A 21,169-nucleotide genomic window follows, 5' to 3' on the forward strand; every position below is an offset into this window, starting at 1 on the left:
GTTTTGGGAGGAGCCAAGGGAGCAAGAAAATCACCTGTTCAAAACACGAGGTTTTATTTATTTTTTGTAAAAAAGAGTAAATAAAAATGGACCTTTTTTTTTTTAATGTGCTCAAGTAACACCCACCAGCTGCTGTCCCCATTGCCTGCATCTCCAGCACTGGAGGGGAGGATAGACCGTTAAGACTAAAGCAATGCACGAGGTTAAATTAAACCAACAGTTAACAGAATCTCTGCAGGGATGAAACTCAGAACAGCCTGGGGTCCTTCCTCATTAAAACAAACTCAATTCTGGCTCAGCACTACCCCTGTGACAGAGGAGAGACCACCTGCCCCCAGCAATTCCAGATAGGTCAGCAACAGATTGATCTGAAACCGTTCAAGCCCACAGCCAGTGCCCCTGGGCAGAGCTGCCTCTGACCAAGCTTGTCCTCAGGACTCCAGTCCCAGCAGCAGGAAGAACGTGTCAGTCACCTCCTGGTCACCTTCTGCCCTCCAGCCACATCCCCACCTCCAGCCTTCAGAGCACACTGGGCATCAGAACCAGGCCAGGCAACCAAAAGCTTTGCAGGCCAACAAGGGGGCAGAGAAGAGCAGAGAGCCAGCAAAAGGGACACACTGCCCAGGTCACTGAGGCTACTGGGCCTGGGAATCTGCACACAATGCACAAGCACGTCCTCGTGCTATAAGCAAAAAGGAGGAATTAAATTCTCTAATCCTTTCATGATAAAGGTCAAAAAAGGAGTGAAAAACAATCTGAGTGGACTATTTGTTCTCATTTAACTGAAGAGGAAGCCAAGCATGTGGCCAGGTTAAAACAAAACAGTCCTTCAGAAATAACTGATCTGACTGTCCCCATGGAAACCCATTCACATGGGCTGTGACAAAGCCACTCCTCCAGGAAGCAACACATTCTTTAACTGTCAGGTAACAGCCTCAGCCTTGGGAGAAAAGGAAGAAAGAGGCAGTACATGAGGGGGCAGAAAGATTATTCCACCTTCACTCAGTGGAAACAGAGATGAAGGAAGAGCCAGAAGCTACAATTTCCCTGAAGATACCACTTCTGTTGGCATCATGGTGCTCAGCTTTAGAGATCAATCCAGTGCAGGGACAGGCACCCTGCTCCTCTGGCAACCCTTAAAACAGGATGAGGAGGGGCACCTGAGCAGGGCAAACACCCACTCACTCATAAACAGCAGAAAAGAACTTGAGCTTGCTGGCTCCCCTGCCATGCAGCCAGTCCTCTTCTCAAGGCCTAAAACTCCTCCCTCCTTGCACTGATGAGAGTGCCTGCTTTGGACACACCCAGCTGCTTAGTCTGAGCTCTCTTCTACCTCCTTCTGTTTCTTCTTCTTCTTCTTCTTGCTGCTGCTCTCACTGGTCTGTGGAGAGGTTGGGGAAGGTCAGAAAGCCATCAAAAAGGAATCCCCCATTTCAGGAAGAACAGGAAACAGTGCAGGCTCCCCACAGCACACTCCAGCACCATCCTCCCCCAGGGACCCACCACATGGCACCAGAGCACACAGGTGACCTGGCAGGAACCCACCAAGTGTCCTGGGCCACCCACCCTATCTCCAACCACCAGCTCAGGTAAAGGCACCTCTAAAACATCCCTCTGTGCTGTGGAAAGCCTGGCTCTCTGTGGACACACACTGCAGGCTGCTGCATTAATCCTGGAGGTGTTAGGGACAGACAGCAATCTCTGCCATGCTGGGACCATACCCTGGCAGTACCCCATTACCTACCCTCTCCACTTGTTCTCCCCCACTCTCAGCTGCCTCTTGGGCCTTCTTCTCTTTCTTCCTCTTCTTCTTTTCCTTTTTGCTCAGCTCTTCTGGTGGTGGGGTGGCAGGGGATGGTGGGGTCACAGCTTCCTCGTTTTCACTCTCGGAGTCTCTCTTTCTCTGTTGGGGGAACACATTGTCAGACACACCAACACCTTCCAAGAGAGCTCAGGTGAGGGGAAACTGACTGCCTGATTCAATACAACTCCATTTAACAACAGAATACACTGTCTAGGATTTGCTTCTGCCAGAACTGCCCCCTGTATTCCTCAGTGTTTCCTGTATCCCAAATATTAGTTTAAAACACTGCTGCACCTTTCCAAGGGCATGCAGAAGCCCTGAGTTAGGGAATTTTAGGTGCAACTCTTGCATGGACATTTCTGCAGCTCTCTGTAGTCTCCAAAAAGGTTCTCTGGCACAACAAATCTCTGTTGTGGCTCCATACAATGTATTTTCTTGTGCTGTGTTGAAGAATATGCCCAGGGCCAGCAGCTTGGTGTCTGAGCTGCAAATCCTGCCCTGGGTGGTGGGAAATTGCTGGAGCCCCAGGAAAGGAACTGTGAATGGGCACTGACCTTGTGCTCAACAAGGCATGGAAGACCCTGGACTGAAAATCATCACTGGACCAAAATGCAGGTGCAAGGTATGTGCAGATAATAACAGGGAACATAAAGTAAGAGCCAGAGAGCACTGGCAATGCTCACCTTTGCAGCCCTGTCCACCTCTGAAACAGCTTGGTGATCAGCAGCTGCTTCTTTCCTGGAAGTATCCCTGAAAGAAAAGATCCCAGTGTTGCACAGGACAGTCACTGCCTCATGCTCTGGACTGGTACAAATCCCCTCACAAGGGCTCTGTAACCCACCCCAGGAGCTGGGGGAAGGTGTGTAGGGGAGACCTGCAGCCTGCACCAGGGCCAGCTGGGCTGGGCAACAGCACGGCCTCCCCCACTTCATTTAGCAGACTGACTCCCTCTAAAACCACAGCAGGCTAAAAAGGGATAACTGTCTGCCCAGGGCCTTTCCTTCCAACACTGCTCAAGAGCAACACACTCCAGGAAATGCAACTGCATCCCCACAGCCAAGCCTAACAAGACCCATGCACAAATAGCAGTACCCAGCCCAGCCCTTGGTCCCCTCTGAACAGCCCTGTGGGAGCCACACACCCAATACCCACCTGTAATCCACATATTCCATCTTCCAGGACTCTGGTGTGCTCTCATTGGGCTTTCCATGCTTGTCCAGCAGACCCTTCTGGATCATCATCTTCTTCTGACTGGCCTGAAAGCAAAGTGCAACAAGTCAAACTGCAGCTCCAGGTAGAAAAAATCCTCCCTCAAGCTAAGAGGGAATCAGCTACAACAACTACAGCATTATCTATTTACCACTGTTGCAAGAACCTCAAAACAAATGAGACCAAACATCCCCTGTACAGAAGCCTAAATCTCAGAGGCATCTTTATCAGTCAATAATGGCTAATTTGATGGGGGAGTTACAGCAACAGTAACACACCTGCACATCATGGAGTCTGGATCTTTGACTGGGTTTTTCCAGCCTAATGACCTGCAGCATTTGAGCTGGACCACTTGTTTGTGAGGTTTTGCAAAGGACTCCAAAATGCTTGAACTGTCCTGTATTACCCCACCTTTGCCATGTGAGAGATGTGTCAGCAGCCCCAAAGCTTCACCTGGACCACAGGAATGGGATGAGCCACTGCAACTTGACACAGAGCTCTGGGTCCAACCTGCATCAGGCCAGCCTGGCTGCAGTTGAGCTACTACCACATGCCTGAGGTGGGAGAGGAACCCAGTGGGATGTTCCCACTGCTTCTCTCCTTCAGGCACAGTTTAGTGTGCATTTTCCAGAAGGAAAAGAAGCTCCTGCCCAGCCCCTCCAGAGCCATCAGCATGGGGTGATGGATGAAGGTCATCTTTGCACAGAGTGCTAATGCCATCCACTTCACATCATTTGGCTCTTCCCCAGAGGAGGGCTGGTGCTGCACAGATCTGAGGAGCCCACGCCTGAACACCAGCAGTGCCCCCCAGGCTCTTTTGGGAGGGAAAGCCTCACTCCCACCAGCACTTGGCTGCCACAGCCCTGGCACTGGGAAGTGCACCATCACAGCTCCAGGAGAGCACAGCAGAATTACAGCAAGACACAGGCACTGCTGTGCCCAAGGGTCCCAGAGCCCCACATGCCAATGGCTGGGCTCCCACCAGTGCCCTGGGACTGACCCCAGGCCCACAGCAGCACTCACCTTGGGACCCAGCCCCCATTTCCGGGGGTACGTGTCTCTCTCCATGATCACTCTCTTGATCTTTGCCACGACACCATGGTCACACGTAGAAATGACTGCTGTGGTCATCAAGGCAATGGCTGCAGAAGCAGGCATGGAATCAGTAACTCTTGAAGAGCAGAACTGTGACAGCCTGTTCTGCCTCTGTCAGCACAAAGACGACCAACACCCCCCACCAGTGTCACCCCAAGGTGACACTGGCTGTCACACAGCTTCTCTGAAGACCCTGGTTACAACTGGGCACCATTTCAAGTCAAGCTGGCCATGGCTGGAGTCCCTTTGCACTGATCTACCAGGAGGTGAGGTGTGCCTGGTGGCAGCATGTGATCAGACACCAGTGACTCGTCCCAGTGAGGATGGAGCCCCCAGAGAGGGGCTCCAACCCTGCCAGCACTGCTCCCCTCCTGCAGGCAGCCAGCCACACATCCCAGCAGCCCCAGCAGGACACTGGCACACTGCAGGGTGTCTGGAGGCTGCACAGCACCCAGAGCCTAGAACAGGAGCTGGGATGCTGCAGGAGGGCAGCTGCACTGCACTCAGAGAATGGATAAACTGTGTCATCACCTCACAGCACACCTGAGCATCACACAGCTGCTGAACCCCTCACACCTGGCCCAGAACTGATCAGCCACTGCTTAACATCCTGCCCAAACCAACTGCTTTGGGCCCACATTCCCTATCAGGAAGCACGAATTAAACCTTCTGCACAGAGGAACTAATTTGTGGTGCCTTTACTGTCACACAGTCTGTTATTTCTGCAGTTAGCTGGACACAAGGAGAAGGAGCATCTCATACCTAGGCAGATGGCTTCTCCTTTTGTGGTGATGACAACAATCTCCTGGTTAAGCTCAATGCCATCCTCATACCGCAGAACACCAGGCAGCATGATCTTGGCTCCATAGCAAATGGCATTAACCTGAAAACGTAGGGAGGGCTTAGAAGTTATTATGAGAATCAAAGTATGAAGTGTCTCTACTTTTTAGCTTCCCACTGCCATTATCATCCCAGCAATATCATCCCTAAGTAACTACTCATTTTTGTCCACTATATAAAACTTGGGAGCTTTGCAAGAAGAAAGCAAAGCACCTATCACAGCAAACAACAGGTGAGGCAGATCTCTCAAAACCATCAGCATCCTCCTCAAGTGAGGAGAACAGATCCTCTGTCATTTAATTCATGGCTCCTGCATCTTAGTGTTGCTCTGGCAGCAGCCCACATGAGGATCTACACAAGCCACCATCAGGACAGCACCAGACATCACACGGCTGCTGACCCCTGTGTGTTCTACCAGCTGCACAAGTCAGGGGACACTGCAGTGTCTGTCTGTCCCCCGGCAGTGCCTCAGGAACTCACTGCACTGTCTTTCATGACGAGCCTCTTGTGTGAAGTCAGCAGCTTCTCCAGGGGCAGGATGACCCTCCGCAGGTAGCTGTCATCCTTGTGGTTGTCGTACTGCCACTGGGCGTCCAGCACGTCGTGCATGGTCACCATGTTGTCCTGCAAAGGCAAATCCCTTCTCAGCTCTCACTAGCCACCACTGAAACATGCCCAAGGGAATAGCTGAAGTCCAACAGCAAATAGGGAGTGAAACCAGACGCCCACCACAAGCATGAAAACTTTAAAAAGGACATACTTTCCATCAGCAGCTTGAGGTCAGCCTGGCTTGAGCTACCAGACTCACACCTTCCGAATCTCAGACAGCATTTGGATCTACAGTCTACCACATGAAACTCTTAAATATGACCTAACTTAAATTCCTGGGACTCCCAGACAAAGGTTAGTGAGTAGAAGTCTAAATTAACTAGCTCTTTAACCTGTGGCAGGGAATAAATTGTGAGGAAACTGTGAGCACCCAACACCTGGAATTCATAAATGACCCAGTGATTACAGAGCTAAGAGCACAGATGGGTGGGGAAGCACTTGCACTGATACTGCTGCTTTGCAAAGAAATAAATTAGTTCTGGAGCTTGGACCAGCAGCAGGATCTGTCTATGACCAGAGTGAAAAGACTGTACAAGTGTCCAAGATCTCACAGGACTGCACCTCCCAGGCACACTGCAATGAAGCACATTCCCTGAGCTGTGCTGACTCCAAGCAGCCACCTCACACTCCTGAACTCAAGGGACACTGGGGTCTGTAGGCTGAGAAACACAGGTGGCATAAAACAAACCTTCAGCCACCACAGTGCACTTCCCAGTCACTCACTGTCCCAAAGTTTAATTACCAGAACAGGAGCAACATCCTGAACTGAACTCAACACTTTGGTTACAGACCATCCACCCACAGCAAGAGCTCTCACTGTGGGGGCTATTCACAAACCTCCTCCTAACACTAAAACTCAGAGTCCCAGGGAGCTGCTGCAGCAGTGACAATCTCAAAGGGGCTGGCATGAGAGGTGGCACCGTACCGTCTCTCCCAGGATGCCCGAGCGCACTCGGCGCAGCTCCTGCATCTGGCCCCCCACGCCCAGCAGCAGCCCCAGGTGCACACACAGCGTCCGGATGTACGTGCCTGCCTCACAGCTCACCCAGAAGATACCTGGAAGGGATGACAGGATGAAGGGTTTTTAAGCAGAAAATAAACCAGATCCTCCAAGAGAAGCTGTATGCCCAGCCCTTCCCAGAGCCATCAGCATGGGGTGATAGATGAAGGTCATCTTTGCCCTGAGAGCTAATGCCATCTAATTGACATCATTTGGCTCTTCTGTGAAGGGTGCAGCAGCACAGAAAGAGATGGGATTTGCTTCCCAGCACACCAAAGCAATGCACGAAGCAGTTACTGCTGGACAATGGGAGGATTAAAGTCTTAAGACATCTGCCAAAAGCAGATGTCCATTTCACAGACAAAATTGTTCACAATTTTTTTCTTTTCTTCACAGAAAAAAAAAGCTCCTTTCACAGAAAATTTTATCAGTTGTCAGTTTTGTAGGAAGAAGGCAGGAAAGGCCTGTTTTACCTAATCTTCTCTCAGGATCATACTCCACCAGCTTGCTCTCGTAGATGGTTCTGACTCTCAGCTGTCGTTTGACAGCAGCAATGAGGGGGGGCCGCTGGAACAGGGCACCTGTCAGGGTTTCTATGGCCTGAGGGAGGAAGGAGAAGCAGGAGTTAACACTTGTGCCCTAGTGTTGGAGCACCTTGGAGTCTGCAGCAACTGTGCCCACTTCCAAGAGTGAGAAACCACAAGGTTTATCCTGACTTGGTGATGCCGTATTTAATACAGCAAATCCAAGCCAGTGATGTGGTCAAGATGCCAGTGAACACAGCCAGGATTTTTCCATTAGATGGCAGCATGTGATCAGACACCAGTGACTCGTCCCAGTGAGGATGGAGCCCCCAGAGAGGGGCTCCAACCCTGCCAGCACTGCTCCCCTCCTGCAGGCAGCCAGCCACACATCCCAGCAGCCCCAGCAGGACACTGGCACACTGCAGGGTGTCTGGAGGCTGCACAGCACCCAGAGCCTAGAACAGGAGCTGGGGTGCTGCAGGAGGGCAGCTGCACTGCATTCGGAGAATGGATAAACTGTGTCATCACCTCACAGCACACCTGAGCTCCCCTCCTGGCCTCTCATCTCCCAGCAGTGCCCAGCACTCTGCATGCCAGATGCCAGCGTGGCTAAGAGCACATGAGACTTACCCTGGCCAGCTGAGCCTCACTCTCAATGGCATTGTGCAGCCGAACAATTCCCACATACTCTTTGCCTGAAAGAATGACAAGAGCAGTCAGGAACGGCCACTGGCATTTGATGTTGACCTCCAGGTCCACCCTGCTTAACAGCCACCCTGAAATCCTACCACCTCTTCTAGGAAATGGGCATGGTTTATTACAGAGTTGGTTTTTCTTCCAGGGAAATAAAACTAAGTGGCATTTATTTCTTCTCTGGACTGGTAGAGGCTGAAGCCCGAAGTTTAACTGGTACATCAAACCATGTCAGAGGTGTTTTCACTGACTTGTAACAGACCAAGCACCAGAGAAGCAATGAAAAAACCATCGGAGACAACATGGATGTGTCCTCAGTGGCTTGGAATAACTCTTAATGTCAAGGCACTGAACATTAAAACTGGCCTTTTGAAGTTTTAGAAACCTCCATTTTGTCTCCAAAAGCACTTCATGCAGCCCAGTCACTGGAAATGGCCCCGAGCACCAAACCAACCTGCACTCTGCTGAGATTTGACCAGCCGCGTGGCCCTCTCGATGCACACAATGAGGCACCCGGTCACCTTGGGGTCCAGGGTGCCACTGTGCCCCGTCTTCTCCACTCGCAGGATGCGCCGGATCCACGCCACCACCTCGTGAGAGGAGGGGTTGGAGGGTTTGTCGAGGTTAATAAAGCCAGACCTGGGGGGCAAAATGGCAGGGAATGGGAGCTGAGCATCAGGGCAGACATGGCAACAGTGCAGTGACTTTGAAATACTGTCCTGGCTGCAAAGAAATGTATTTCTATACAGCCAGATAAGCAATCAGCCCCCCAGCAGCTCTCAGTAAGCTTGCATTGAGCTGCTCCATGCACAACAGGTGATATAAAAAATCCCCAAATCCTAAGAACTCCAAGCAGTTTCAAAGCCCAGCAGGCCAAGGGACTTTCCTGAAGACCCCAGAGAATTCCTTAGGTGGTTTGCACGTTCATCCATAGACCTTCTACAACCCCAAAATAAAGAAAACTTTACAGGGAGACATCAGTGGGTCCTATTTAAATGTTTACGGATTCTGGCAAGGCATTGAGGGAAGAAGAAAGGTACAAGAGGAATCCAAACAGAAAATATTTTGAAGGTATTACCTGTGAAAGAAAAACAAACCACTCGGGCCTGTATTGCACTCACCTAACATAGTCAGAAATCTCTCTCTTCAGGGGATTAGCACCAGAAGGAAGAGGTGTGTAGTGCGCTGTCCTCACATTTAACTTGTCAAAGTTCTACAAAATCCAAGCAGAGGTTACAAGTCTTTTTAAGCTCCCTGGATTTCAGTGCTGCTGTGCTGCAGTACATCTCCCCAGATCCACCAGCTCTGATTTAAGTGATAAAGCCACTTCCAAAATGAAAATGACCCAACAATGAAACCACGATATTATTCTAAAAGAATTAGAGAAAAATGAAAATCCTGGACTGAAGGAGATGGGAAGCAGCACAGTATATGCACTGGCAATGCAGGATAAACCAAACATTCCCCAGAAACTCAGCAGAAGCAACTTGGAAGCCTACACATAGCACAGGCCACGATCAGACCCAAATTAAAAACTCAAGAATTATGGCGGGATCTTCCCGAGGCACAGAAAACTCAAACGACACAGCTGGAGAGGCACTGAGGCGGTTTCTGCGGGCAGGGCAGAGCACCACGTGCGGGGCAGAGCACAAAGCGGCGGGGCCACGAGGCCGAGCGAACGCCCTACCTTCAGCAGCAAGGGCCACTGCGACGTGTCCAGCCGGGCCACGCGGGACTCGGGCTTGATGAGAAAGTCCTCGGTGTGCTGGATGTCCTGGGAGGGGGGGAAGGTAAGCGGGATCAGCGCGGGGAGCCGGCGGGCCGCGCTCTCCACGTGGCGCGGAGCTCCGCCGGGAGCAGCGGGGCGAGCCCGCCCTACCCACGGCTGGGGGACCCCCGGCAGCCCGAGCACCGCCCCGACCCCGCGCTCACCGCCACATCGTCCTCGGCGAGCGCCCGCTTCTCCTTCTTCCGCCGCTTCTTCGCGCCGGAACCTGCGGGAGCCACACGGCGGCGGTGAGCGGCGGGAGCGCGGCACGGCCAAGGCCCGGCGGGCAGAGCCGCCCGCAGAGCCCTCCCCGCGCCGCGCCGCGCCCCCGCCCGCCGCTCCCCGCGCCCCCGCCGGGCCCCACCGCTGCGCACCGTCCCCGTCCGCCATGGCCGCGCCGCGTGCTGTCCCCGCCGCCGCCGCGCCCCGTCCCGCCGGGCCCCGCGCGCCGCGTCACCGGCCCCGCCCCTTCCGCCGTCCCGGGCCCCGCCCCGCCCCGGCCGGGCACCGCTCGGTGTGCCGCGTTTGAACTGCGTGTAAGGGCTCCGCCGCGCGGGTTCTTGGTTTTGCCTCTCGGCCTGGCGAACTCAGCCATAGAGCATCACCCAGCTCGGCTCCGAGCCTTTCCCGACTGCCATTCCACCCTGTCACGAGAGGGTTGTGGTAATGCTTAAAATTAGCAGCGTCTCTGTTTGCCTTTCAGAGGGGAAAACGGCAAATCCTTCGTTATTTAAGTGTGGAAGGTGAAAAACACTTGAAAAACAAACACTGGAAAAGCGTTTGAAAAAGCTGTTGTCTCCGGACCCAAACATAAAACCGCTGTTTAACACGATTGCCTCTAAGCTCTGGTTTCTCCCCCGGAGTACAAACGGGATTGCCTTCTTTCCAGAAGCCCCAGCCCCTGCAGGGTCTCTGGAAGTGCTGGCTGAGGGTTTGTTTCACTCAGCGGTAGCTGGGTACCCTGGAACTGCTCTTCATCCACCCAACACGCACCCCCGGGGCGTCTCCAGCCTCCAGGACAAAGCCTGCCCAGCCTGAGGCTGTGTATTGGCACTGCTGGGATTTAGCAAAGCCTGCACCCAACAGCTGAGGGCACCAAACACAGCAGGGCTTTTTCCCCTCTAAAGGCCAGCTGCCTTCACCTACACACCCCAAGAAGCAGAAAGCAAGAGACAGAAATGCCCAAGAGCAGAGGGACAACAGGTGAAAGGAATTAAACAAATAGCCCACGTTGCAATAACTCCTGCAGCCACCACCTCCACCATGAATTCCCATCCCAAATTCCCTGAGATGAAGTGGATTTGCCACCGTGCAGGCTCAGTTCTTGGGGTTAACAGCTGCTACAGGGACTGGAGTCCAACCATCACCACCCCACTTGCAGGCCAGTGACCAACTCCCTTCACCCACCACAAAACTGAGGGCCTCGTGTTGGCTGCAGTGACAGTTGTTTTCAGGAGGGGGAAAAATGAAAACCTTATTTTTTATACGGGGGTTTTGTTTGTTTGACTTTTTAGAAAAAGCAACTCTGACAGAATTTGATTCATAGATACCCAAATCCTCCAACACATGCAAATTGCAGCCAGTCTTTTAATGAACAGCTTCCTTCTGCCCTGAAATGGTCTGCTTCAGGGTTACACTTTTTCCAAGCACAACTTTCAGTACATACAGTGAGCAGTTTACTATGACACAAGGCGAACGTGTAGATGAACGCATTCTCTCACCAACCATCGCTTCAACTCGTATTAAAAATAAATAACGGGACAGAGTCTGTGCTGGCACGGGCTGAAGCGGCCAGCCCGGGCGGTCCCTGCGGGCGGCGGCGCTCAGAGCCCCTGTCCGGCGGGGCTCAGCATCTCCTGCAGCACCAGGTGCAGCAGGTGGTTCTGCTCGGCGCTCAGCAGCGGCCACAGCTCGGCCTGCAGCGCCTTCAGCGCCTCCGCGTCCTTCTCCTGGCAGGCCAGCACAGCCGACTGCAGCAGCAGGAACAGCTCGGCGGGCAGGTAGCTGGCGGCGGGCGGCAGCGCCCCGCCCGCCCCGGAGGCGCCGCCGGTGCCCGCGCCGCCGTCGGGCGCCTCCCAGCAGTACTGCTCCAGCGTGCGGGCGTGCTCGGGCAGCAGCTTGGCGGGCGGCGGCTGCAGCAGCAGCAGCAGCAGCACCCGCGACACCTCGCAGCGCGCCAGCACGTCCAGGAAGGCGCCGCCGGGCGCGGCCCCGGCCCCGGCCGCGCCGCCCAGCCCGGCCCCGGCCAGCGCCTGCGCCCGCGTCAGCGCGGCCAGCGCCCCGGCGTAGTCGCGGGCCAGCAGCAGGCAGGAGGCGCGCTCGGCCAGGCAGCGCAGCGCCTGCAGCGGCAGCCGCGCCGCCGCCAGCAGCTCGGCCGCCCGCTGCAGGGGCGCGGCGGCGCGGGCGGGCTGTCCCGTGTCGCGGAGCGCCGCCGCCAGCTCCAGGCAGGGCCCGGCGGCCAGCGCGGGCTGCCCGCGCTCCAGGTGCAGGCGGGCGGCGAAGGCGCCGCAGCTCTGCGCCGCCGCCACGTGCTCGCCGAAGCCGCCGCGCAGCCCCAGGCGCTGCCGCAGGTCCCGCTCCTGGCGCAGGAAGAGCCGCGCGGCCTCGGCCAGCGCGGCCGCCTCGGCGGGGCCGTGGAACAGGCTCTGCGCGCAGCGCGCCACGGCCAGCTGGCACCAGGCCGCGTAGGGCAGGCTCTCCTGGGCGCGCAGCTCCCGCGCCAGCGCCGCGAACTGCTCCGCCGCCTCCGCCACGTTCGGCTTCCGCAGGAACCGCCGCCGCAGCTTGGCCGACACCAGGCGGTAGCGCGACAGGAAATCGCCGTCGCCGCCGAGCCCCGGCCCGGAGCCGCCCGCCCCGCCGGGGCCGGAGCCGCCGGCCGCCGACAGCATCGCGGCCCTGCGCGGAACTGACGCGCCCCGCCGCGCCGCGCTCCGCCGCGGGCCGCCGGCCAATCAGCGCCCGCCCCGCCCCGCACCGCCGGCCAATCGGCGCCCGCGCCGGCGTCTCGTGGACAGTGGGGCGTGGCGAGGGCGCGGCTACTGCCGGCAGCGCGTCCCGGCTGTCACCGCCCACGATGGGCGCGGCCATGCGGCACAGGCCCCGCCCACGGGGCGGGACCAAACCCGGCGAGCACCGCCCGAGGCTTGTAGTGGACCTTAACGGTGTGGCGCCCCCTTGCGGAGTGGAGGACCTGTGCTACTGCTCCGGCCCCACCGAGACCGAGACCGGGACCGCGACCGGGACCGAGACCGAGACCGCGACCGGGACCGGGACCGAGACCGAGACCGGGACCGGGACCGGGACCGGGAGCGGGTCAGGCTCTGGAGCTCTTGGGGGAAACCGCAGCAGCCAGGTTCACAGAACAACAATTCACCCAAATGGTAGCAAGTGGGTGGGTGAGCCGCTTGGCCAAAGGATGCGTGGAGGCAGGAATTTTAGGTGACATCAAAGGATGACACTTGGACAAGAGAATCCTTGGGGTCCCTAAACAAATAAGCCACGTCTGACTCGGAAAATATTTCGTAGTGGAGAGATTAGGTGAGCATGGCACCACGTGTGCTTGCCTGCTCGCTGAGCCGCTGCTGCAGGCACGGCCGGGGCTGGCTGGGACAGGCTGTTCTCGCACTCTGTCCATATGAGCACACGTACCCACCCTGCGAGCCGGGGTGAATGGCAGCCACACCGCCATCCTGGGCATCCCACCGGACAGGCTCGGTGGCAGCTGGCACCGAGCCCCTTCCGTCTGTCCCGGGCCAGCTCAGCGCGGCCACGCAGCTGCTGTGACACCTTGTGTCCCGCCGGCTCGGGGCTGAAAGCTCAGCCTTTTCAGCCCTCCCTGCCAGCGCGGGCCGGCCCTGGGCTCTCACCGCGCCCTTCCGCCGGTGCCGCTGGCCGAGCGGGTCCCGGTCTGTGCCCGGAGCAGTCCCGGTCTGTGCCCGGAGCAGTCGCTGTCGCTGCCCGGAGCAGTCCCGGTCTGTGCCCGGAGCAGTCCCGGTCTGTGCCCGGAGCAGTCGCTGTCGCTGCCCGGAGCAGTCCCGGTCTGTGCCCGGAGCAGTCCCGGTCTGTGCCCGGAGCAGTCGCTGTCGCTGCCCGGAGCAGTCCCGGGGCGGGCCGGCTCCCCAGCAGCCGCCATGGCTCCGGTCTGGGCGCTGCGGCCGCCGCGCTGCCGCCTCCGGCCGCCGCCGCTCGCCGTGCCCGTGCCCCGCCTGCCCGTGCCCGGCCTGCCGACAGCCACAGCGACAACGTGGGAGCGGAGGGGAAAGGCCAGAGCGAGCTGCAGCCTGCCAGAGCCTTCCTGGGAGGAGAGGTACGGCTTTACCAAAATGAAAAGCGTTCTTTCAAAGCAGCAAGCGCCGAAAGCTGTGAACGTGGTGGGCTGGGGGTTTGCTCCCACCCGGTAGGGATAGAAGAGCCAGGGCTCGGCTCGTTTGCCTGGAGTCTGGCCTGGGGAGGGGATAGTGGAGAAGACAAATGAAAAGTTCTGAGAGGAAAGGAGCAAATAAGTTGCCATTTTGGCAAGCAAAATGTGATAGTCCATTTGATTTGCAGTCCTGGACTTCAGAGTAGTTGGCACTGGGTGCTTTGGAAGCAGCTGCAAAAATCATACGTAAGGAATAGCTGCAACTTACCCAGCTGTGAGGTGGTGCTCCCAATGGGCTCAGAGACTCAGTTTGAGTGCTTGAATCATATCAGCCTCACCTCTGTTTTGGGGTCTTTTTAGGATATGTATATTTGGGGATTTTTTATCCAGTTTATATGTGTTTTGTTCTTGCTTGTTCTGCTTTGGATATGAGTAGTGGCAAATTCTGGGTTTATCTCTAAACTGCTTCTGTGTGGGTGGCCGGGGCAGTGAGAATGGGCAGCTTGAAATTCCCTCCTGCTACACAAACTGTACATTCCACCTTGGTTCCCTGGATGTTCACAGCCTGGTGCAGAGCTCACGCCAGAACAGTCCTGCCCATGAAGTAGCTGACAGGGATGTTATGCCATAGGAATGAGGACTCAAGTAGCTCTGGGCACTCTGCCTTGTTCTTTCCAGGTTAGCAAATGCAGTGACACCCCTGTGGAGACTTCCCTACCAAGAGCAGCTGCAGGTAAGATGTGTTTACACAGACTTTTCTCCATTGTGTTGCCCCAGCTGTCCCTCCTATCCCCTTGAGCAGTAGTCCTTAGCATCTTAATGCTGCAAACTGTCCAGACCCCATTTACAGCTGCTTCAGTCCTGCTGTTGTGAAGGATAGAACTGGGAGGTTCCTGGTGCTACAGGGGACGGGCATTTGCACAGTGATCCTGTCCTGTGTGGGACTGCTCTGCTTCACTGGGGCTTCAGGTTAGACAAAGTGTTCCAGGCCAGCATTTGGGGACCACAGACACAGGATTTTTCACTCTTCCTGTTTCTCTGTGGTTATGAAAAGGGCAGAGTTCCTCTGGGGCTATATTTTCACTTGCAGTTTTCCCTCCTGTTGGACTCCTCAGAGGTGGGTGATGGAGAGCTGCCCACCATCGTGTGGTCCTGTGAGAGTGTTTCTGCCTTAGAACTCCTCTGCAGGTAAAGTATGACAGCCAGAGGAAGATTTTGCAGACACTGGCATCTCGTCTTGAGGAGCTGGGCATAGATGCACAGAAACCTGGTGGGCTCTGCTGTCCTCTGCAGCCTGTAGTCCCCTCGGTGAGTGTCCCATGGGAATGCTCTTCCCTCTGAGCCACGAACAGTCCTTACTCAACAGCTCAGAGTCCCATGGGGGACATCATTTGCTTGCAGAGAGTGTGTCTGAGTCAGTCCTCGCTAACTTGTGCTTTGCAGTTTGTGTCTGCCCAAGAGTGACATAAGCTCTGTGCTTAGGAACCCTTTTTTTTGTGCCTAAGGCCTCCCTGTTAAACCTGTCACCATTGTCACAGAGCCACTTCTTGTCCCCAAGGGGCAGTACTGGGGTTCTTGTGCACAAGCTCTGTTTCTGTGTTTTGCCCATTCACGTACATCTTCCCATGTTGGCAACAGAATAACCAGGCTGGGGTTTGGCTTTCCTCCATTGCTTTTTCTTTTAATCCAAGGCTTTGCTTTTCCTTCTTTTCTCCCTCAGCCCATCATTAATGGCTACCGAAACAAATCGACTTTCTCTGTGAACCGAGGGCCAGATGGGAACCCCAAAACTGTGGGGTTGTATGTGGGAACTGGCAGAGGTCAGTGCAGGACAAGAAACTCAGAGAAAACTGCTGGCATGGGCTGTGGAAATGGGGAGAGGACTCTCCACAGTTTATCATGTCAGGTGCTACAGTGGTTTACGTGCCCAGAACCAGAGCAGTTAAATTCCTGTCCATCTCTCAACAGAAAGAAATATTGTCTGTGTGAAAGCCAACCATGTGGAGAACATACCCTCAAAACACAAACAAGTAGCTCAGGTAAATAAATAAGTCATGTCTGTTCCTTCACTGTGGAATATGGAGACTGCAATAACACTTATTTGGGAGAACACTGTAATTTTAATTATGCTGTGTTTTCAAGTCCATTTTCATGTTCTGAAAATTTTCATGCCTGATGCTAGTTGATGGATAAGTACTTTTATATAAATTCACATGTTGATATTACAGCCCATAAAGTGTGCCAAGTAATGAAGTTAATCAAGTGACAATGAATTCCTGACAATCTATTAAAATACATAAGAATTGCAAATTGAAATTATTAAGACACGTTGTCTTTCAAGAGCCTGGAAGGAGCATTCAGCCAGTGTATTGAAATCAAACAGAAAAAGCAGAGCACAGTGGTGGAAGGGCTGAGAGCAGGGCAGTTGTCTTCATGGTGCTAAGGGTGCCATTTCCCCTCCCTCAGTGCTATGAGGAGTTCATCTGTCACTCCCCCCTGGACTCCTGCATCCTCTTCCATGAAGGCGGGCACTGGCGAGAGCTCGTGGTTCGCACCACCCGCTGTGGCCACACCATGGCTGTCATCACCTTCCACCCCCAGCAGCTGGGCCCGGTGAGCGCCTGGGGGACAGGCAGGAGGCACATCTGGCTGAGCTGAGCCTGCTGGCTGTGCTGCTGGGAGAGGGGTCCCATCAGGGTACCCAAAGAGGCAGCTTTGCCTTTCTCACTCCTGACAGGAGGCACTGGCTGATCAGAAAGCATTGCTGAAGGAGTTCTTCACATGTGGGCCTGGAGCAGTCTGTGCCTTGACTTCACTTTATTTCCAAGAGAGGTAAGTGCCTCAACAGGGGGAATGAGTGGAAACAAAGACACCTCCTTCTTCTACCCTTTCTGGCCAAATTCAAATTCCACCAGTTCAGGGAGTGCTGGAAGAGAATGAGAGATGTTTGCATCCCTCTTGAAGATGTGGCTTTAAGTTGGGCCTATCTTTTATACTTCCAGACTTACTTGAACACACTATGGGTCTACCTCTGGGAATTATGAGTCTGGGAAACTTAAAGAAAAAAACTTCCAGTGACTATCCCAAAACAGTAAATCACATTAGCAGCAAAACTGGGGAATAGACTTGAGGAATGCTGCCTTCTGCTAAGTCATTTTGATACTTTTAATAAAATTTAGACTGTGCAAGTCCCAGATCCCTTACAAAGAATCAAAATGCTTTAATCTTGTTGAAAGGCTCACATGAAATGTAAGTTGCTGGGGGGGATGAACCATCCTCTGCTGCCCACGAGCACCCTGGGAATGGAAACCAGCTCCTCTCTGCTGCCTTCTCAGAGCTGTTTTTGTGTGCTCTGCCAGCACCATGACACGCTGTCCCCACGAGCAGTCCCCCTTCCAGCTCCTGCACGGAGCACCGCACATCTTGGAAGAGCTGCTGGGCCTGCAGTTCCGCATCTCTCCAGACGCCTTCTTCCAGGTCAACACGGCTGGAGCAGAACTTCTGTACCAGGCAGTCAGGGAGCTCTGCCAGCCTACTGGGGACACTGTCCTCCTTGACATCTGCTGTGGAACAGGTGGGGTCCTGGGCTCCTAGAGCTGTGCATTCCAGAGCTGATCCTTGCTATGGGAAGGCGTTTCTTCAGCATGAATGTATGGAGTTCTTTGTTTCCAGGCACAATTGGTCTCTCTCTGGCTCACCAAGTGTCCAAGGTTATTGGTGTTGAGGTGGTGCAGAAGGCAATAGAGGATGCTGAGTGGAACGCAGCATTCAATGGTGAGCTCAAATTTGCTGTGGCAAAAAAGTTTCAAACTAAATGCTGAAAAATCAGAGTAGAAGTGAGCAGAGGGACCCTAACCAGTTACCTTCACACAGCAAAGGGTGGTTCATACCTAAGTCTGGGTGAGACTCAGTTCATGTGGTTGCTTTTTTGTTTCACAGGGATCTCAAACTGTGAGTTCCACAGTGGAAAGGCAGAGGCTGTGTTACCACAGCTCCTGGCATCGTGGGAGGATGCCCGACCGCTTGTTGCTGTGGTGAACCCTTCTCGGGCTGGCCTACGTGAGAGAAAATGCTATTTATTTTCATCTTGTAAACAGAGAGTTTTGAACAAGTGCTGTGAGACCTGTTATACTGGCTCCAAACCCTTCCCTTGCTTAGTCTCTTGTTTCTTGTTACTGACAGCAGCTCAAATCCCATAAAGTCTGTTGTTTTCAGTGCTTTCATCATGCTTTCTCTTTAGCTCTAACCCTTTTCCCATCTTTCACAGGCTCACACAATTATTTAAGTGAGAAGGGACCTCTGGAGGTCTGTGGTGCAATCTCCCAACTATAGCAAGGCCAACTTCAGAGTTGTATGAGGTTGCATAGGGATATAAAGCCTAGATGAGGGTGTATCCCCTCTCCTGAAAATGTTTTCCCTAATATATTTAATCAGGATTTTCCTTGCTGCCATACATCTGTTGCTTCTCATGCCCATCTGAGAAGATTCTCACTTATCTGTAATGCCCCATGAGGTCCCTGGAGATAGTAAATGGATCTTTGCTTACCTTCTTTTCCCCAGGCTGAATAACCCAGCCCTCAAACTGTCTCAGTGGTCTCCCCTGGAGTGTGTACTGGGAAGTCACACACTGGTCCTGGTGCTCAGATGCACTCTCACAAGTGTGTGTGGAAGGTTTTCTATGCCTTTGCTTAATTAACATTTTTTCTCTCATCCTCCATCCCCCTGGGAAGCAGAGGGACTTCTCCCATTGCTCTGCCCTGCCTGCCACACTGGCTAAGCTGTCAGCAGTGTGGTCACACCCGTGGCCTCCTGAGAGCCTTCATCTGAGACAGAACGTGGCAGAATGTGCATCTGTATTTTTGATGGTTCTGTGCAGTCATCCCTTCTGGAGAGCTCAGGGTGGTGGAGGGAAAGCAGGCTGTTTGTTTTTGCAGACTACAGGGTCGTTCGAGCCATCCGGAACTGCAGGGCCATCCGCAGGCTGCTCTACATCTCCTGCAAGCCCGAGGGTGAAGCCATGAGGAACTTCCTCGAGTGAGCACTCTCCTTTCTCTGGAGCTCAGTGACAGGCCCTCTTAAGTCCAGACAAGGCATCAGTGAGGAATAGAAAATAATTCAAAATGGCACAATGACACTGTGCATCCCTCTGAAAAAAAAGCACATCTGTATGTGAGATGCAGAGTCCATGGGAAGGTTGACCCTTCCAAGAAAGGGAAGCTAAGAGGATTTGTCACCTGCCTAGGGGTTAATCATGTAGCTTTATTTTACCCCAGCCTTTAGCTGGGGTACACCCAGGTGATAAATCTGTCTGCAGGCAGCCATAAGGGCTGCCTAAAACTGAAAACTGAGTGTCTGTCAGCTGGGATGGCTTGTGAGAAAAGGAGCTTTGAACTTGCCACTGACTGTTCAGCTTCTCCCTGAGGTTTTCAGAGCTGGTTGGGGATTCTGTATTGATGGTTCCACACCTCAGCCAGTGTCAGCTGCAGATTCTGAGGAATGTTAGTCAAACACATGATACCTCCTGTGTGGGTTCCCCTTGGATTGTGTCTAAAGGATGTTCTTTGCTTCCCACAGGCTGTGCTGCCCACCTGACCCACGGAAGAAGCTGGCAGGGGAGCCATTTGCCCCCGTGATGGCCATTCCTTTTGACCTGTTTCCTCACACTGTTCATTGTGAGCTGGTGCTGCTGTTCACCCGCTGACAAGGAGGCAGGAATGAGCTCTGAGAGCTTGGGAAGCAACCTTCTCCTGTCCTGGAGAGCCAATGTAGTTAGGATTTTAACTTATTTTCTGTGAAGTTGTATAAAAATAAATAATTTTGGTTTTTCTCTTACTTTGGGTTGCCTAGCAACACTGTTCTGTAAAGATCTACTTGGATTTCTGGGGTGAAAGGTTCTTTGTAGCACTTCATCACCCTTCCTTCCCCTGCAAACCTCGGGCTGCTGGTTAAAGCAGCCTGGAAAAGACTCTCCCTGTGTTGAGGAATCTGTAGCTGGCGTTCGAGCTGCAAGTTGTGCCCTGGGTAGTGGGAAATCGCTGGAGCCCCAGGCAAGGAGCCGTGAATGGGCGCTGACCTTGTCCCTAACAAAGGACACGGCACTTCCAGCGCTGGCTGGGTGTGGGTGGCTTCTCACCCACAGACTCTGCACAAACCAGAGAGCAATGAGTAGACACCAGTCTAATTTTCCACTGGTCAGAGCTGTTGTGGGAGATTTAAGTTGGAAGAGTATGAAAGCCCAGGGATTCCTATTTGGGGTCCCTGCCCGGAGGAGGCACCAGCTTCGACAATGAGATTTTTCTATAAAACAAAATAAAGAGAACAGATTTCAGCGTCTCTCTTTTCACATCTGCCTCCCCCTTCTCCACTAATGATTCCTGATGCCTAAGTATGAAGTGCATTGTGAAAATGTCAGCTGCAATATTTTTCCTCTTCAGGATGTTCTGCAATAGCTAATTAAAATTTTTCTTCTGTTTTGTATGTGTCCTGTCCTGCTTACAGTGTTGTTATATTTCTCCAGCTCTTCCAGAGATGGAGCTGCTGTAATGTGGAGGGGAGTCTGAGCAGAGTTCCCTTCTGTTGTGTGCCCCAGAATATTTTGAGTCAAGGCTGATAAACTCCCAAGAAAACTAGGAGATTTTTCAGACTTTTAATTCCAGACCTCAGCTTTGAATAATAACAGCAACCAGTTCTCAAGCCATGGGGGCTCAAAATACATGTGTTTAGGATTTAAGGATTACTGCACTGTAAAGGGAATGATGGTGAGATTCCTGACAGGCATAGGAAGTGTCACTCTTGCACTATCCCATGAGTGTAGGTTTTTACACACTGTTGCAGGCTCTTGATTTCATTTTATACCAAAGGATGCAACATTCCTGCAGTTCTGTTTTGTGTAATTATACCTTGGTTTCTCGTTGTGAGATCTGAATAGATTTCTACTAGGTTTTGGTCAAAAGGAAATTTGTTGCATTAATTGCAGGGGAGAAAAATACTTTAAATCAGAAAGTACCAGAGGATCATAAAACCTTTCCACTAGCCTCTGGATAGCTGAACATACAGGATAGGTTTTATCAGCAGTGGGGGCAGGTGACACAAGTGGCCTCACCTTCCCTTTTGAGCATCAGGTTCCAGGAGCGCCACAGAGACAAAACATTTATTTTTCTTTCCTGGTGCAAATAAATGAAGCAACATGTTGTTTGCTGTGTACGAGCATCCGAATATCTGAAACTGAAAGCTCTCTGTGTACAAGAGACCCCTGCCCACCTCT

The 21,169-nt window shown here is 53.5% G+C and overlaps 3 protein-coding genes and 5 non-coding genes across 9 annotated transcripts; 1 reads left to right on the forward strand and 7 right to left on the reverse strand.

The window, feature by feature from the left end:
- Window positions 1-1,161: 1,161 nt before the first annotated feature.
- Window positions 1,162-10,003, reverse strand: DKC1 (dyskerin pseudouridine synthase 1). The gene is made up of 15 exons (XM_064427071.1): window positions 9,917-10,003; window positions 9,707-9,768; window positions 9,462-9,548; window positions 8,896-8,987; window positions 8,229-8,413; window positions 7,712-7,776; window positions 7,031-7,157; window positions 6,483-6,613; window positions 5,429-5,572; window positions 4,871-4,991; window positions 4,037-4,155; window positions 2,957-3,060; window positions 2,488-2,554; window positions 1,745-1,903; window positions 1,162-1,381 (listed from the first exon to the last, which is right to left on the reverse strand). The coding sequence occupies exons 1-15, from the start codon at window positions 9,930-9,932 to the stop codon at window positions 1,313-1,315; spliced, it is 1,548 nt and encodes a 515-aa protein (XP_064283141.1). The 5' UTR covers window positions 9,933-10,003; the 3' UTR covers window positions 1,162-1,312.
- On the reverse strand, window positions 3,677-3,752 carry LOC135305528 (small nucleolar RNA SNORD83). Its single transcript, XR_010366647.1, has one exon. It is a non-coding gene; the product is annotated as a small nucleolar RNA SNORD83 (small nucleolar RNA).
- Window positions 4,399-4,644, reverse strand: LOC135305543 (small nucleolar RNA SNORD17). The gene has a single exon (XR_010366662.1). It is a non-coding gene; the product is annotated as a small nucleolar RNA SNORD17 (small nucleolar RNA).
- On the reverse strand, window positions 6,208-6,342 carry LOC135305540 (small nucleolar RNA SNORA36 family). The gene has a single exon (XR_010366659.1). It is a non-coding gene; the product is annotated as a small nucleolar RNA SNORA36 family (small nucleolar RNA).
- LOC135305529 (small nucleolar RNA SNORD83) lies at window positions 6,699-6,774 on the reverse strand. The gene has a single exon (XR_010366648.1). It is a non-coding gene; the product is annotated as a small nucleolar RNA SNORD83 (small nucleolar RNA).
- Window positions 7,369-7,614, reverse strand: LOC135305544 (small nucleolar RNA SNORD17). Its single transcript, XR_010366663.1, has one exon. It is a non-coding gene; the product is annotated as a small nucleolar RNA SNORD17 (small nucleolar RNA).
- Window positions 10,004-11,111: 1,108 nt separating the features above from the next.
- F8A1 (coagulation factor VIII associated 1) lies at window positions 11,112-12,482 on the reverse strand. The gene has a single exon (XM_064427075.1). The coding sequence runs from the start codon at window positions 12,431-12,433 to the stop codon at window positions 11,366-11,368; it is 1,068 nt and encodes a 355-aa protein (XP_064283145.1). The 5' UTR covers window positions 12,434-12,482; the 3' UTR covers window positions 11,112-11,365.
- A 573-nt stretch (window positions 12,483-13,055) lies between these two features.
- Window positions 13,056-20,382, forward strand: TRMT2B (tRNA methyltransferase 2 homolog B). Of its 2 annotated transcripts, XM_064427076.1 has the most exons (13): window positions 13,056-13,444; window positions 13,578-13,851; window positions 14,584-14,638; window positions 15,094-15,213; window positions 15,626-15,725; window positions 15,874-15,944; window positions 16,372-16,518; window positions 16,643-16,737; window positions 17,265-17,479; window positions 17,578-17,679; window positions 17,845-17,964; window positions 18,840-18,939; window positions 19,480-20,382. In XM_064427076.1, exons 1-13 carry the CDS (start codon window positions 13,180-13,182, stop codon window positions 19,604-19,606), a joined length of 1,791 nt encoding a protein of 596 aa, XP_064283146.1. In that variant the 5' UTR covers window positions 13,056-13,179; the 3' UTR covers window positions 19,607-20,382. The 2 variants fall into 2 exon arrangements, with proteins under 2 accessions (XP_064283146.1, XP_064283147.1); XM_064427077.1 differs by having other exon boundaries at window positions 13,379-13,851.
- Window positions 20,383-21,169: the final 787 nt, after the last annotated feature.

Source organism: Passer domesticus, chromosome 7 (genome assembly GCF_036417665.1).
Source record: "Passer domesticus isolate bPasDom1 chromosome 7, bPasDom1.hap1, whole genome shotgun sequence".
NCBI classification, from domain to species: domain Eukaryota; kingdom Metazoa; phylum Chordata; class Aves; order Passeriformes; family Passeridae; genus Passer; species Passer domesticus.